This window comes from Dermacentor andersoni, chromosome 9 (genome assembly GCF_023375885.2).
Source record: "Dermacentor andersoni chromosome 9, qqDerAnde1_hic_scaffold, whole genome shotgun sequence".
Classification (NCBI taxonomy): domain Eukaryota; kingdom Metazoa; phylum Arthropoda; class Arachnida; order Ixodida; family Ixodidae; genus Dermacentor; species Dermacentor andersoni.
In genome coordinates, this window is record NC_092822.1 from 83129181 (window position 1) to 83146034 (window position 16854).

General features: G+C 53.4%; 1 protein-coding gene across 1 annotated transcript; it reads right to left on the minus strand.

Annotated features, from left to right (window-relative positions):
* Window positions 1-381: 381 nt before the first annotated feature.
* Window positions 382-16479, minus strand: LOC126528317 (uncharacterized). Its single transcript, XM_055069264.1, has one exon. The coding sequence runs from the start codon at window positions 16271-16273 to the stop codon at window positions 887-889; it is 15387 nt and encodes a 5128-aa protein (XP_054925239.1). The 5' UTR covers window positions 16274-16479; the 3' UTR covers window positions 382-886.
* Between the last annotated feature and the right edge of the window lie 375 nt (window positions 16480-16854).

Here is a 16854-nt window from a genome sequence, read left to right on the forward strand (position 1 = left end):
GTGGCGTTTCCAAACAGTGGCACTTACCTACAAAAGGGTATTCGCTTAGAAATAATAATAATAATAATAATAATAATAATAATAATAATAATAATAATAATAATAATAATAATAATAATAATATAATAATAATGATAATGCTCGCACAGCCGAGGAAGAACTTTTAGTTGCTTTAGACCGATTTTGATGTTCAGTTCTTCGTACGTTCCTTTTCATTAATTTTGTTCCAAAATATCAGGTCGCTTTTAGTAATGCGGTACTTTGCCAGATTCCATTCGAATCTTGGCCAATCACCCGTAGTGATTCGCCATCGAAACAAGTGCAACCAGCGACTTTTCGAGACGCGTTTTTATAATCACCAGATGAGGTTCATCAGAAACAACAGCCTCGTGGAAAGCTTTTAGAGGGAACAAGGAGTGTAGAAGCTTTAACGAATTCGTCAAGTAACGTGCATTTTTGGAGACTAGCACACACACACACGGAGAACGCTGATGTAACGAGACTTGAGAGTGACAGTTTATTACGTCGAAACTTTATTGCTGTCGGCGTGATGGCTGTTCACCGATGCACGGCTGTAATGATTAGAGGCCGGGTCTTCTGCAGCTTGGATTCTGCGCCAGCCTTGGAGCATCCGCGTTTCGCCGTGGCTATAGATGCTGGCGAATTTCCTTTGCGTCTTCTGGGTGGAGCTGGAGCACGCTGCTGGACAGGCGTGATAACGAAGTTGAGGGAGCTTCGTTTCCGAGGCGTTTCATGGGTGCTCGTCCAACACCTGCCACACTCTTCAGTAAGTGGCGTTTCGCCGAAGCTTGGCGCTTCGTCTCACGGCATGTCGCCGTCGAGGGGAAACTCGCTGTACGTCCCAGAATCTTACGGCGGCGTTTCTTCAGCTATAATACATAAAGTACCGCTTGTTTCCTATGAGACCGAGGCAGTAGAGCAGGACGAAGACTATCATGAGGAACGCCAGCAAACACACGATGAAGCGAAAGCCGCACAACCTCTTGCGTTCCTCCGCCGACATCTCGTCGCCCGGAGGCATGAGCGGTGGCACGGGAGGCACGGGCTTTCTGGGCAGCGGCCGGAACATGGTTCCCTTGCCGGGGCTTTGGCGTCCGGTGTAGGGCTCCGACCCGTGGAGCGCGACTCGGTTTAGCCGTTCGGTCATCTCCCGGAGAGCTTGCTGCTCGGGCGAGAGAACGTGGTGGCCCGGAATGTGCCCCGCCATTCCCTGCTGGGCCAGCGCTCCTTGGAGCACCTGGGCGGCCATGGCTTGCTCTGGGCTTGGCGGTGACTGTCGACCCGGGGCTCCGGGGGAGTCAGGGCGCGGGAAATGGAAGTTGTATTGGATGTTGATGACGGGAACGTTGAAGGAAGTCGGTCGCGGCACGTGAATTTCATCGTCCAGCGCGGGCACCAGCGTCTCCGGCACTCGGAACTCCTCCGACCGGTCTCGGCTCGAGTGCCGCCGAAGCCTGCCGGCGTCCTCCGTGCTCCAGCTGGTCGAAATCGTGCTAGGGGGCCCCACGATGGCGTTGGGAAAATCGGGTTCCTGCGGCGGCCCGGCGGCGAGCACGTCGACGAGCGCGGTGCGTGATGCGCTCGGCAACACCTCGAGCTCGCCGGCGAGCTTCTGCCGGATCTCGCGCGCGACGGTAGAAGCGATCGGGACTTCGGAGGTGGCGCTTATCATTGAACCTGTCACCGAAGGCTCTCGAAGCGCAGACATCTCGCGCTGCTGCTGCGCGTTCACGGCTGCAGACGCGGCGGCCACCATGACGGCGGCCACGGCCAGCTCCCGGATCTCTTCCTCTTCTTTCTCCGCGAGCGGCCGCTGCAATGCCGGTTCGATCACAGTCGCGCTTTCGCCGCTATCCGCGTGCACTTTTGACAGTTCGGCGTCAGGCACAGCGAACGGGTACTCTGCCGTCAAGCGTCTTAAGGCCACGGTGCCCGTGCTCGGCACAGTCGTAGCTGAGGACGCCTTCAGTGACTTCTGGAACTCGGCGTACGTCTTGGTCTCCGACGGCGGAAGGACGGTACCTGATACTTGGGCCTGGTCCATTTCGCGTTCGGAGATGAGCGGTCGAGCCAGGCTCTCGAGTGAGACGAATTCCGCTTCCTGTTGCTCGAGTTGGGGTGGAACCGCTTCGGCGACGATTCCTTGCACGCGAGCTTCTTCTCTCGATGCCCTGAGTGCTTCGGCTATGGCCAGTTCAGACTCGCTAACTCCGGGAGCCTCGGCTCGCATGTCGTCGATTGCACCAGAAATTGCGGCCACTAGGTCACCGACGGGCTGGGTTGGTACAGTTCCGGGGGTTGCACTGACGGATTTGACAACTTCAATCGGCAGCGCGGGCGCGGCTGTAACTGACGCTGCTTCTTCTTCCTCCTCGACTTTCTTTGCCTCGCGTTCAGCCGCTTCAGCCGCTTCTCGAACCTTTTCTTCTACTACCTTTACTGCCGACTGCAGCGCTGCTTCTGCTATATCGAGCGAGGCTGCTCTGGTTGTGGGTTTAGTAGAAGGGAAATAGGTCAATTGTTCTTCCTTTACAAATGCTTCTTGAGGCTGTTCAGTCAGTTCCGGTTTTGCAGCAGAGGGCTCTGTGTGCGGTGCGGCTAGTTCCATAAGGGCTAGTGAATCTTTTGCCCCCGCAATAGCTAAAGACGTTGGCTCCACTTGAGAAAGCTGTGACGCGAGTCCAGCATGAGGCTCCAAAGCCGGGACAGTGGTGATCCCTTGCGGAAGCCTTTCGGGTGGCTCTTCGGCCCTTGCCGACACCGATTTTTCTCGTAATTCCTGCTCTTCCGCGAGAACCACCGGCTCCCGTCGGTGCAATTCCACGAGAGACATGGTTTCCACAGAAGGGAGATCTACACTGGTGCCTGGAGCTTCCTCGATCTTGGGAATCGCCAGTTGTGCGTCTCCTGCACGAGTAATTTCTGTGAGCGCCTGCACCACCGGTATTCCAGGCACTGAAACGGGCAGAATTTCGGGAGCTGCTTCAACAGTTTGTGCTCGCGTTTCACCTGGCGTTGGGGCTTTTGGAGGTTGTGGAATAGTTTCAGGAAGTGGTTCCAGGACAGTCATAGTCTGTTCGAGTAGAGAGGCGGTTTCTTTCGTAATTTCTTGAGGTACTGCTGCGGTGGTAGCCTTTGAATACGGTGTGTGCTGCTCTTGAGGGGTATAAATTTGTACTTCTGCCTGGTCCTGAACTGCATAAGGCTCAACTGTTGCGCAGGGCGCTCTAAGAACGTCTGGAGTAGCCGCAGTCGGCACTTCACCTAGGACCAGCACTTCGCCCTCGGAAATTTTGTGGGCTCTCTCCGTAGAAGGCTGAGCTTGCGTTGGTTTTCCTGGTGGTACTTCAGCAGTAGCGCCAGCATGGTCTTCTTTAACTAAATAAGTAGCGCCTACTTGTGAAAATGTCGAAGCTGCTTCTACGGGCTTCTCCAATAGCGACACTGGTTCTTGCACCACTCCCCAAAGGTGTTCTTCATCGAGGACGTCTCGCGCGCACAGCATATCGGCTTCAATTGGAAGTATTTCTGTAGGCGCTGTAGGAGCAAATGTCGCAGGCGCAGCGTCATCAGGCGGCGATCTTGGCAGGACTTGAAGTAAAGGCACGACTTCGTGCTTTTCAGGCAAGACATCTGACGGCGCTGGAGACTGCTGAGAAATAATTTCCAACGGGGTCTCTTTTGGGTGCGCTTCTAAACTAGGCATAAGTTCTGAGTAAGGATATTTTTGAGGAACAACCGCAACAGCTGTTTCGGAAAGCTGCCGCGTCAAAGATTCTCGTCGCATAGCATCTACAGAAGTAACAACCGGCAGTGTGCCTTCTTCGGCATACTGTCGCACAAACGGTGCCGTCTCAGCATAAGTCTCTTCGGCAAGCCTTTGTTCAATAGCTAACCGCGAGTCCGTAGCAACTTCGGACGGCAGTGACTCTTCGACAAGTGTAGCAGCGTGAGGTGCTTCGACAGGTTGTTGAGGTTTTAGAATGTCCAACGCTAGCGGTTTCATCTTAGTCAGTTCTGTAGCAACTTCTACAGGAACTTCTGCTCCCGCTGCTGCGACAATGCTTAAGACCGGGATTTCTTGCAACTGTCCAACCATTTCTTGTCGGGCTACAATTGGAGCTGGCTCCAGTGGACACGCCGCTACGTAAGGTGTTGTCTCGGCGTACGAGGACGGGGCAGTGGGCGCAATTACGCCTTCGGAAGGGGGTTCTAAATTTTCCACTCCTAGGTGTTCGATCGCTGGAGGCTTTTCAGGAACGTTCGCCTGTAGTGGTTCCTCCAAGATCGTTTCAGAAATGAGTACCTCATTGGTTTCACCAGATGTTTTGGGTACTGCTGGTTCGTGTTTTCTCTCAGTTTCACCAGTGGCCGTCATTACAGACGCCGGGACTAGAGGAGGCGCTTTTGCAACGATGTCTTCCTGAAGCAAGCCCGCCACTTCTGGTCGCCCTACAATGGCAGCTGGCTCCACTGCCGGTTCGTGTTTGCTCTCACCTTCACTAGTGGCCGTCCTCATAAGTATAGGGACCTTTACCAGAGGAGGCGCTTTCGCGACGTCTTTCTGAAGCAAACCGACTACTTCCGGTCGCTTTATAATTAGCGCTGGCTCCACTGCTTGTTCAGGTTCCTTGTCAGCTTCAGCAGTAGCTGTTGTTAGGTACATCGGAGCCTCAGCTTCTGCAAGCGCTTTCGCGGCGATGTCTTCCTTTAGCAAACCGGCCACTTCCGGTAGCTCTACAATTAGAGCTGGCTCGACTGCTGGCGTAGGTTCCTTGTCAGCTTCAGCAGTAGCTGTTGATGGATACAGCGGGACCTTAACTTCAGCAGATGCTCTTGCGGCGATGTCTTCCTGTAGCAAAGCGGCCACTTCCGGTCGCTCTACAATTAGCGCTTGCTCCACTGATGGCGCAGGTTCCTTCTCAGCTTCAGCAGTAGCTGTCGTTAGATAAACTGGAGCCTCAACTTCAGGAGGCACTTTCGCGGCGATGTCTTCCTGTGGTAAACCGGTCACTTCCGGTCGTTCTACAATTAGCGCTGGCTCGACTGCTGGCGCATGTTCTTTCTCAGCTTCAGCAGTAGCTGTCGTTAGATAAACTGGAGCCTCAACTTGAGGAGGCACTTTCGCGGCGATGTCTTCCTGTAGCAAACCGGCCACTTCTGGTCGTTCTACAATTAGCGCTGGCTCGACTGCTGGCGCAGGTTCCTTCTCAGCTTCAGCAGTAGCTGTCGTTAGAGAAATTGGAGCCTCAACTTCAGGAGGCACTTTCGCGGCGATGTCTTCCTGTAGCACACCGGCCACTTCCGGTCGTTCTACAACTAGCGCTGGCTCGACTGCTGGCGCAGGTTCCTTCTCAGCTTCAGCAGTAGCTGTCGTTAGATAAACTGGAGCCTCAACTTCAAAAGGCACTTTCGCGGCGATGTATTCCTGCAGCAAACCGGCCACTTCCGGTCGTTCTACAATTAGCGCTGGCTCGACTGCTGGCGCATGTTCTTTCTCAGCTTCAGCAGTAGCTGTCGTTAGATAAACTGGAGCCTCAACTTCAGGAGGCACTTTCGCGGCGATGTCTTCCTGTGGCAAACCGGTCACTTCCGGTCGTTCTACAATTAGCGCTGGCTCGACTGCTTGCGCAGGTTCCTTCTCAGCTTCAGCAGTAGCGGTCCTTAGATAAATTGGAGCCTCAACTTGAGGAGGCACTTTCGCGGCGATGTCTTCCTGTAGCACACCGGCCACTTCTGGTCGTTCTACAATTAGCGCTGGCTCGACTGCTGGCGCAGGTTCCTTCTCAGCTTCAGCAGTAGCTGTCGTTAGATAAACTGGAGCCTCAACTTCAAAAGGCACTTTCGCGGCGATGTATTCCTGTAGCAAACCGGCCACTTCCGGTCGTTCTACAATTAGCGCTGGCTCGACTGCTGGCGCATGTTCTTTCTCAGCTTCAGCAGTAGCTGTCGTTAGATAAACTGGAGCCTCAACTTCAGGAGGCACTTTCGCGGCGATGTCTTCCTGTGGCAAACGGGTCACTTCCGGTCGTTCTACAATTAGCGCTGGCTCGACTGCTTGCGCAGGTTCCTTCTCAGCTTCAGCAGTAGCGGTCCTTAGATAAACTGGAGCCTCAACTTCAGGAGGCACTTTCGCGGCGATGTCTTCCTGTGGCAAACCGGTCACTTCCAGTCGTTCTTCAATTAGCGCTGGCTCCACCGCTGGCGTAGGTTCCTTCTCAGCTTCAGCAGTAGCTGTCGTTAGATAAATTGGAGCCTCAACTTCAGGAGGCACTTTCGCGGCGATGTCTTCCTGTAGCAAACCGGCCACTTCTGGTCGTTCTACAATTAGCGCTGGCTCGACTGCTGGCGCATGTTCTTTCTCAGCTTCAGCAGTAGCTGTCGTTAGATAAACTGGAGCCTCAACTTCAGGAGGCACTTTCGCGGCGATGTCTTCCTGTGGCAAACGGGTCACTTCCGGTCGTTCTACAATTAGCGCTGGCTCCACCGCTGGCGCAGGTTCCTTCTCAGCTTCAGCAGTAGCTGTCGTTAGATAAATTGGAGCCTCAACTTCAGGAGGCACTTTCGCGGCGATGTCTTCCTGTAGCACACCGGCCACTTCTGGTCGTTCTACAATTAGCGCTGGCTCGACTGCTTGCGCAGGTTCCTTCTCAGCTTCAGCAGTAGCGGTCCTTAGATAAACTGGAGCCTCAACTTCAGGAGGCACTTTCGCGGCGATGTCTTCCTGTGGCAAACCGGTCACTTCCAGTCGTTCTTCAATTAGCGCTGACTCCACCGCTGGCGCAGGTTCCTTCTCAGCTTCAGCAGTAGCTGTCGTTAGATAAATTGGAGCCTCAACTTCAGGAGGCACTTTCGCGGCGATGTCTTCCTGTAGCACACCGGCCACTTCCGGTCGTTCTACAATTAGCGCTGGCTCGACTGCTGGCGCAGGTTCCTTCTCAGCTTCAGCAGTAGCTGTCGTTAGATAAACTGGAGCCTCAACTTCAGGAGGCACTTTCGCGGCGATGTCTTCCTGTTGTAAACCGGTCACTTCCGGTCGTTCTACAATTAGCGCTGGCTCGACTGCTGGCGCAGGTTCCTTCTCAGCAAGGATGATTTCTGCAGGGAGCACTTCCACGATTTCACCAGTACTTTCGAGTACTGCTGGTTTGGTTTCCTTCTCATCTTGACCAGCGGCCGTCGTTATAATAGACTGCGGGATCTCAACCTGAGGTAGTTTTTTCAGAACGATATGTTCCTGCAGCAAACCAGCCACTTCTGGTCGCACTACAATTGGAGCCGGTTCCACCGGATAAGCCGCCATGTATGGTGTAGTTTCGACGTACGAGGAAGGCGTGGAGGTTAGAATGGCGTCATCGGAATGTGACTCTGAGACTTTCTTTGCAACGTGTTCGATTGTTGACGGCTTTTCTGCAAGGTTTGTCGGAAGTGGTTTTTCAACGACCGCATTAGCAATAGATAATTCCCCGATTTGATCAAGCGCTTTGAGTGCTGTTGCTTCCGGCTCTTTTTCTTGGAAGCTTTGAAGATCTGGGGCACTGGCTTGACGTAACGCTGGAAGCGGTCCTATGTTGGTTGATTCTGTGAAATCTGTAAGAGATTTGGTAATTTCTTCTGGTACTATAGATAGATCCGTGATGGCACCTGCGATCATGGTTTTGTCAAGTTCCTCTTCCGAATGCGGGGTGTGAAATCTGGGCTCCAGCACTGCTTCGCCCTTTCTTTCGGCCGGCGATTCTGGCTTTGACGAAGCGACGTTTAACTGTGCCATTATAGTTGCTGGCGACTCTCTCAGCATCGATGCGATGGAAGTCGAGCGCTTTTCTCGCACTTCCTCATGATATTCGTGCTCTTCGTCCACGTCCTCGACGTCAACAAGAACTGCTGTACCTTCAGAGCTGAAGTCTCCCGCTGACCTTACTTCTATGCTGGGTACTTCGAAGGCTTGTAAGGTTTGCTGCCTCTGTGCTCGTTCGGTCTGTGACATTGTTCTTGATTCTGTGACTGCAGTTGCGTCCTGGCTTGGCTTCATTCTTAGTTGATCTTCCGTCGAAATCTGGAGCATTTCGGTGATCTGTTGCTTGGGTAGTTGCGCAGGTTCCTTTTCCGGTGTTTTAGCGGTCGTCGATTGCTGGAACTTTTCGAGCTTGGTTTCATGGGTAACCGATTGGACTGTTCCTGTACTTGCGGGCGCGACATCAGACAGAGCGTCGGGGATTTCAATCACTTGCTCTTCACTAACTGGAACGACAGATTCCAACCATTTGTCAGTCGCCACTACTAATGCATCAGGCATTTCGACTTCTACGAGAGCTTGCGCCGCTTTTTCCGCAACTTGGTGTGTCGTTATTTCTTCCTTGACAGCCGTAACGCCGGCGGTCGCTAGCTTCACTTCCTTTGTGCCGGCTTCCGGAGTGAGGTGCTCGATAGCGAGCCTTGCCCCAGTATGCTCGAGATATTTACGCTTGGTCCCCTCAACGACTGCAGTTTCGGCTGGTGCATGTGACAATGGTGTGCCTTCTGTCGCTTGTTTTGTCGCTTGTGTTGCAGTATCCGGTTCTAGAAGCCGTGCAGCTTCGGGAATCATGGGCGTCACGGCGACTCCTTTAGGTGCTTCACATAGTTCGGCGCCCTCTTCTTCCTGTGGGACTTTTGTCGGAAGGACAGCTGCAGGAGGCGGTGTTGTATGCACATAGTCTTCAGCAGTGACTTCTTCCTTAACTTGAGCAGCTCCTGCCAGTGCTCTCCCGGGCTCCAAGGGAGGTCTCGCTATCATCGCCTCGACTGGCCAGTGCTCGCTTTTAATGGGCGTTAGGTCGACGCCCTGTGTAGCATGAACGTCTAGCGCAGTTTCGATTCTCGGTACGAGAGTGCCGGTAGTAACCGCGGCCGGTGCCCCAGGTACGCGCTGCATGGATGGGGCAGCCTCAGAAGTAACCTCGGCTTTTGGTTCTTCGACAGGTCCTGTGACGGCTGGTCGAGCAGTTGGCTCTGTAAGCGCTTCTCCGATCGCCACTTCCGTCTCTTTCGGCGCAGAGAATCCCACCTGCTCTTCGGCTGCCACCGTAGGGACTTCTTTTACAGGAGGTTCTGTTTGAGACAGGCTTGCTCTAACTCCACCTGGGGCTTCGATGGAAAGCATTAATGCAGTTTGCTGTTTCTTCGCTTCTACGTCTGCGTCATATATACTCGGCGCTTCACTTATCTGTTTCTGTGCCGTTCGAGGAACCGAGTCTTGAGATGACTTCTCAACGACTTCGGGAAGTGCTAGCTTGTCTGGTTGGTGTATTTTGAATTCTACGCTTTCCGCAATCATTGGTCGCAGCTCCTTCCGTTCTCCTTTTGTTGCCTGGACTGGGGCGTGATAGTCAACCTGCGGCCTGTCTTTTGTAGGCTCTAAACCCCTTGGCCTAACTTCAACTATAGCGGTTGTTTCATCCAACGCTGCAAGTTTTTGAGGCTCCGTTAACGCCGGGTGAACATATAACGGAGCTTCGGCAAGAGGCTTCGCTTGCGCAGATACTTGAACCTGTGGTTGGTCACTTTCAGGTAATGCTTCTAGCGCCGGTATTTCCTCTTTAACTGCTATCTCTGGTTGTGGAGGGCACGTTGGCTCGACGTGCTCAGTGAGAGTGAACTGATGGCCATCACTTTCCGGTACGGTGGCTTCGTTTATCTCGGTCTGACCAGCAGCTTCCTCGTGGCCTATTTCGTCCTTTACTTTCTGCTGAGGTAATACACCCGGTGCAGTCAGCTCAGTATCTAGGTTTGGTTTTTCTTCAACTACAGCTGTCCGTGAAAGAGTGTGTTCTATCTGAGGTAGCTCGGGGTCAGATTGTAGCTGCTCCAGTTCCGTCGTACCAAAAGCGACCTTCTTTGATGCTGCAGTCAATGGACGAGTTGCTTCTTGGTCAGAGCGCTGACTCGCCACGGTGATCATATAATCTTTTTCGAAAGTCTTTGTCGTTAGTACATCTTCTTCAGGCTCAAATGTTGCCTCGTCTTTCGCCTTAACAAGCTGGGCTAACAGAGGCATTCGAGAAGGTGCAGGGGTCGTGGATACGTGTGTGTCTATCTGTACAGGAAGATATTCAAGTGCTAATGGTTGCTCGCCACTTTCCAAAGCTGTCGAAGACTCCACAGTACTTGGCCTGGCTTTGGGGACCTTTTCTACGTGGCGTGCAGCAGAAAACTCTTCAAAACCGGCGTCACTCGTCGTTTCCTCGAGCTGCTGGTCTTCCTTCTCTAAGTCTTCTTTCATCGTAGGAAACTCCGTCTGCTCGTCGATTGGAATACCTATTTCGAAAGATGACCCCTCTTTTTGCTCCTGTACCGCCGCTTGAACTGATGCCGCCACCATTTCCTCGGGAGCGTTCGTGGATGGCGCCGCTTCTTCCGGTTTAAATTCTGATTCGGACGTGGGCCCTTCGCTGCGTGGCTCTTCTCTTTGTTTGGGCTGAAACCGCTCTGGTCCTGGTGGTGCTGTATGGGCTGATGATGCATCACCCTGTGTACCAGGTCCGGGAGGCTGCTTGTCCGAGGGCGGATGAGCCGGCACAGAGATAGACTCGGTACTGTCAACTGTCACGATCCTCTCCAGTACCTGTTCCTCGCTAGCCACGTATTGATAGGACAGACTATCCGGGAAGTCTTCTTTTACAGGTTCTGTGCACTCCAACGAACTGGAGATGCTTCTCACCGGCTGCCCATCCTTTATAATGACCGAGTATTTTGCAGTCTTCTTTTCGTGCAGACGCTCGATTCGGCGGTCGGTACCACCTGCCCTGGTGAGCTCCTGCTCCCAGGCCGCACGGCCTCTGGCAGCCTCTTCCGCGGCAGCTACGCTCGACCTAGTTGACCACGGTGCCGAAATGTGATGCGTTCGCTCTGTCGTAGCAACAGGAGGTAATTTCGTAGGTTCTGTGATGACAGGCATCCCCGCAAGAACTCTGAGGGGTTCATCATGTTTAGGAGTGAGCACAGTCACGTAAACGTCTTGTTCTGGGCGCTCGGCGTCAGACTCTGGCGGTTTCGATATGGGCGCAAACTTGGGCTTTTCTTCTTGTAACTCTCCGACTTCAGCGACTTCGCTAGGAATCCTTGGTATTTCTTCAGCGACAGGACGTGCAACACCTTCGGACAACTCGACTGGCTCAGGCTTCATGGCGACGACTGATGCAGGTTTCCATTCTTCTACAGCTCTTTCTACAGGCACGACCTCCTCAGCAGTTGGCAAAAGCTCATCTGCCAAAACCGGCTGCTCTGCTCGAACCATCGCAGATTCTGGCCTGATGACGAGCGGCTGTGCAAGTTCGACCAAGGACGACGCATCCTCCGGCACGGGTGCAAACGGTTGTGATTCCTTCACTTCCGGCTTCAGAGGCACAGGCTTGAGACGTGCTTCTTCTGGCGCAAGCATTTCTGCGTGTTTCTTCGCCTCCAGCACAACAGTGGGCACCTTCTCGTCATACAGAGCCAGTGCCAACTTCTCTTTCCTCACGCTCTTCTCGAGCTCTTCTTCTTCTTGTGAAGACTGTGTTCCCACACTTGATGGCTGCTCTTCGTGATCAGCTTCGTAATCGCGAACAGTTACTGTGATTTCCTCTCCTTCCTGCATCGCGGCCCCCTCTGAGCGCTTCAGGCCCGTAACATCGCTCACTTGTCGCGACCGCTTGCGAGAAGTCGGCATTGAAACGTGCGAAAATAAGCCACCCGCGAAGGGCTTCTCCTCAGCAGACGTAGAGAGAGCAATCAAAGACCCTTCCGCCGATTCTCCCATTTTGAAGGCCGGCAAAACACGCCCTTCAGCCTCCCCGCGATCAACAACTGCGAGCCGCGTTTCTTTTTTTTCAGTGATTTCGGTGCCAGTCGGGGGTCTTAACTCCATCAAAGCCCACTCCTGAACGTCAGAAGACACCTTGCGCAGGTCAAGTGCAGGCCTTTTCTCCACAGGTACGGGGGGTCCAAGCGCTTTAGCGTCGACCACGGAAGACGCAGGCGGGAACGATTCAATGTAAGGTGTCGTCTCCGCGTAGGAAGTTGTAGGCGGAGCTTCTTGTGGGTACGACTGGAGGATTGGCGTGGTTTCGATGTATGTTGGTTCTTTTTTTGCGGCTTCTGCTGCTTCTCTGGCTGAAGATCTCCTGCGGTACCCTGGCACAACCGCAGCTGTCGGAGGCATGATTGAAGAACGGCGTCTCGCTTTCAATGTGGTGAGTGAAGGAGGTGGTGGTTCGGCCTTAGTAATCTCTTTTTCCGCCCCGACTTCGTAGTGGACCACTTTACCTTCTGAGAGTTTTCGCTTCAATTCCTGATCTGCTTTAAAAAGAGCTTCAGGAGCAAACGATTCTATGTACGGCGTAGTCTCTTCGTAAGAAGGAATGGGTGGGGCTTCTTGTGGGAAGGACTCGAGAGCTGGCGAGGTTTCGATGTAAGATGGTTCTTTTTTAGCGGCTTCTGCTGCTTCTCTAGCCGAAGATCTTCTGCGGTACCCTGGCACAAGCGCAGCTGTTGGAGGCGTGATTGAGGAATGGCGCCTTGCTTTCAATGTGGCGAGTGAAGGAGGCCGTGGTTCGACCTTTGTAATCTCTTTTTCAGCCCCGACTTCGTGGTGGACCACTTCAGCTTCTGAACCTTTTCGCTTCAATTCCTGATCTGCTTTAAGAAGAGCTTCAGGAGCAAACGATTCTATGTACGGCGTAGTCTCTTCGTAAGAAGGAATGGGTGGGGCTTCTTGTGGGAAGGACTCGAGAGCTGGCGAGGTTTCGATGTAAGATGGTTCTTCTTTAGCGGCTTCTGCTGCTTCTCTAGCCGAAGATCTTCTGCGGTACCCTGGCACAAGCGCAGCTGTTGGAGGCGTGATTGAGGAATGGCGCCTTGCTTTCAATGTGGCGAGTGAAGGAGGCCGTGGTTCGACCTTTGTAATCTCTTTTCCAGCCCCGACTTCGTGGTGGACCACTTCAGCTTCTGAACCTTTTCGCTTCAATTCCTGATCTGCTTTAAGAAGAGCTTCAGGAGCAAAAGATTCTATGTAGGGCGTAGTCTCTTCGTAAGAAGGAATGGGTGGGGCTTCTTGTGGGAAGGACTCGAGAGCTGGCGAGGTTTCTATGTACGATGGCTCTTTTTGAGCGGCCTCTCTGGCCTCTACATCTGACGATTTTCTGTGATATTCTGGTACAATCCATTCTGTTAGAGGCAGGACTGAAGAACGGCGGCGAACTGGCATTGCGGTGTCTGCTTCCGTAAGAAGTGCCTGAGGAGCAAATGATTCGATGTAGGGTGTAGTTTCTTTGTAAGAAGGAATGGGTGGGGCTTCTTGTGGGAAGGACTCGAGAGCTGGCGTGGTTTCGATGTATGATGGTTCTTCTTTAGCGGCTTCTGCTGCTTCTCTAGCCGAAGATCTTCTGCGGTACCCTGGCACAAGCGCAGCTGTTGGAGGCGTGATTGAGGAATGGCGCCTTGCTTTCAATGTGGCGAGTGAAGGAGGCCGTGGTTCGACCTTTGGAATCTCTTTTTCAGCCCCGACTTCGTGGTGGACCACTTCAGCTTCTGAACCTTTTCGCTTCAATTCCTGATCTGCTTTAAAAAGAGCTTCAGGAGCAAACGATTCTATGTACGGCGTAGTCTCTTCGTAAGAAGGAATGGGTGGGGCTTCTTGTGGGAAGGACTCGAGAGCTGGCGAGGTTTCGATGTAAGATGGTTCTTCTTTAGCGGCTTCTGCTGCTTCTCTAGCCGAAGATCTTCTGCGGTACCCTGGCACAAGCGCAGCTGTTGGAGGCGTGATTGAGGAATGGCGCCTTGCTTTCAATGTGGCGACTGAAGGAGGCCGTGGTTCGACCTTTGGAATCTCTTTTTCAGCCCCGACTTCGTGGTGGACCACTTCAGCTTCTGAACCTTTTCGCTTCAATTCCTGATCTGCTTTAAAAAGAGCTTCAGGAGCAAACGATTCTATGTACGGCGTAGTCTCTTCGTAAGAAGGAATGGGTGGGGCTTCTTGTGGGAAGGACTCGAGAGCTGGCGAGGTTTCGATGTAAGATGGTTCTTCTTTAGCGGCTTCTGCTGCTTCTCTAGCCGAAGATCTTCTGCGGTACCCTGGCACAAGCGCAGCTGTTGGAGGCGTGATTGAGGAATGGCGCCTTGCTTTCAATGTGGCGAGTGAAGGAGGCCGTGGTTCGACCTTTGTAATCTCTTTTTCACCCCCGACTTCGTGGTGGACCACTTTAGCTTCTGAACGTTTTCGCTTCAATTCCTGATCTGCTTTAAGAAGAGCTTCAGGAGCAAAAGATTCTATGTAGGGCGTAGTCTCTTCGTAAGAAGGAATGGGTGGGGCTTCTTGTGGGAAGGACTCGAGAGCTGGCGAGGTTTCTATGTACGATGGCTCTTTTTGAGCGGCCTCTCCGGCCTGTATATCTGACGATTTTCTGCGATATCCTGGTACAATCCATTGTGTTAGAGGCAGGACTGAAGAATGGCGGCGAACTGGCATTGCAGTGTCTGCTTCCGTAAGAAGTGCCTGAGGAGCAAATGATTCGATGTAGGGTGTAGTTTCTTTGTAAGAAGGAATGGGTGGGGCTTCTTGTGGGAAGGACTCGAGAGCTGGCGAGGTTTCGATGTAAGATGGTTCTTTTTTAGCGGCTTCTGCTGCTTCTCTAGCCGAAGATTTTCTGCGGTACCCTGGCACAAGCGCAGCTGTTGGTGGCGTGATTGAGGAATGGCGTCTCGCTTTCAATGTGGTGAGTGAAGGAGGTGGTGGTTCGGCCTTAGTAATCTTTTCTTGAGCCCCGGCTTCGTGGTAGACCACATTAGCTTCTGAACGTTTTCGCTTCAATTCCTGATCTGCTTCAAGAAGAGCTTCAGGGGCAAACGATTCTATGTACGGCGTAGTCTCTTCGTAAGAAGGAATTGGTAGGGCTTCTTGTTGGAAGGACTCGAGAGCTGGCGAGGTTTCTATGTATGATGGCTCTTTTTGAGCGCCCTCTCCGGCCTCTATATCTGACGACTTTCTGCGATACCCTGGTGCAGTCGATTCTGTTAGAGGCAGGACTGAAGAACGGCGGCGAACTGGCAGGGCAGTGTCTGCCTGTGGTATTGCTTCTTTCTCTGACACTTTTTCCTCTACCCCGGCCTTACGGAGCAGCACGTTTTGCTCTGAAAGTCGTTGTGTTAACTCTTGAGCTTCCGTAAGAGGTGCCTGAGGAGCAAATGATTCGATGTAGGGTTCGCGAGGCTCAGGGACTGTAGGAGGCAATGGTTCTTCTCTCTTCGCTACTTCAGCTGTCTTTGCTTCGGTAGCTGCTGTTTCCATTTCCGCAATCGTTACTTCTATTTCTGGAGCTTGTCTCGGTGCGACATACGTTGGCAAAGGTTCAGCTAGTTGTCGGCTTTCGTATTCTTGAGCGGCATGTCGTTCTTTCGCGGCCGGAAGTTCTTCCCCCGCAGATTTGACCGATACCTCAGCTTCTATTAGGATCTCTGCAATTGTCGGCCCAACCACTGTAATGTGGTCTTCGGTCGCCCGCAAAGCCTGATCGTCCCTCGTTCGTACTTGTTGGTTCTCGCTCCCAAACGGCACAGGGCGTTCAACGATGCGCCACTCTGATGCCTGGCTTTCAGACACCTGCGTGCTGACGCGCCTCTTCGGAGGCTGCTTAGTGAGCACCGTGTCCGCTTCAGGCTTTTGCCCGGCGGGCCCTTCCCAGTCTCCGCGAGGCTCGACAGTCTCAGCGTGCGTCAGTGCCTTCGATGACAACTCCTCGACTTGCTTATGGAGTCCTGCTCTTTCGACGAGGGTGTCCTCGACTTCAGAACCAGCGGTTGTTTCTTCGGGAGTCTTGAAGGGCAGCGGTCTATGCGCCTCCTCCACGGATTTGATGACATCCTGCCGGGAGGTGCCGGGGGCAGCGAGTCTGACCATCTCTTCTTCGGCGCCTTCGCTCGGGAAAGGCAACTTGGCTAGCTCTGGTTCCTGCTTGGGCGCAGACGAATCGGAGAACGACGTATACACCGTGACCTCGTCGGCGCTAGCGAGCACGGGTTTTTTGTCGCGCTCTAAATCGGAAACTGCTTTTGCAATTTGGGGCTCACCTACACTTGATTCCATGGTCGTCGGAGCGACGGTCGCTTCTCCTTGGAGCCTCGTTACAACCAGAGCGTCCTCTGTCTTGCCCTCGCCCACGGTCTCGGCGCTGCGTACCGGATGCCTGAGCTCGGCGTCCAGCTTGGTGTCGGTGCCGATAGTGCTGGGAAAGTCCATGTAGGACAGCGTGTCTCCCACCTGCGTCTCCACTGGGGCTTCGCCCGCCTCCTCTCCCTGGGCGCCTTCTTCCTCGATGAAGCTGTGCTCGGAGCCGACCAGCTGCGAGAGTGTCCGCACCAGTTTAATTTCACCGGATATCCTTACCGTGCGTTCCTCGGGCACAACGCTGCGCTGCTTGAGCGACGCGATGAAGCTCGACTCGGACTGGCTGATCCGTGTGTTGTTGCGGTTGCTCGGCCGTTCCAGTGCAGGCATGGATCTGGACTTGCCCAGTGCCTCCCTGGTGCTCCTCGTCTGTGCGTCCTCAGGAGCTCCTGCGTTGTCTTCGGCATTTTCTTTCTGATCGAAGGTACCGCCCGATTTTCTGTCGTTGTCTGCCATGGTTGTCGGTGCTGCCTTTGGTTGCACTCGGTAGGAACGCCTTGGTTACCCGGCTGGAGGTAGTGACATTTCTCGTCAGAACTCACCAAAGTCGCGGAATTTTGAGCCGGGGTCGTTAAGGGACCCCAGCATGGGGTTAATTTTGGCGGCCACAGCCCACTGTTTAGGACAAGCCGGCTTAGCTGCTTCGGCTTTTT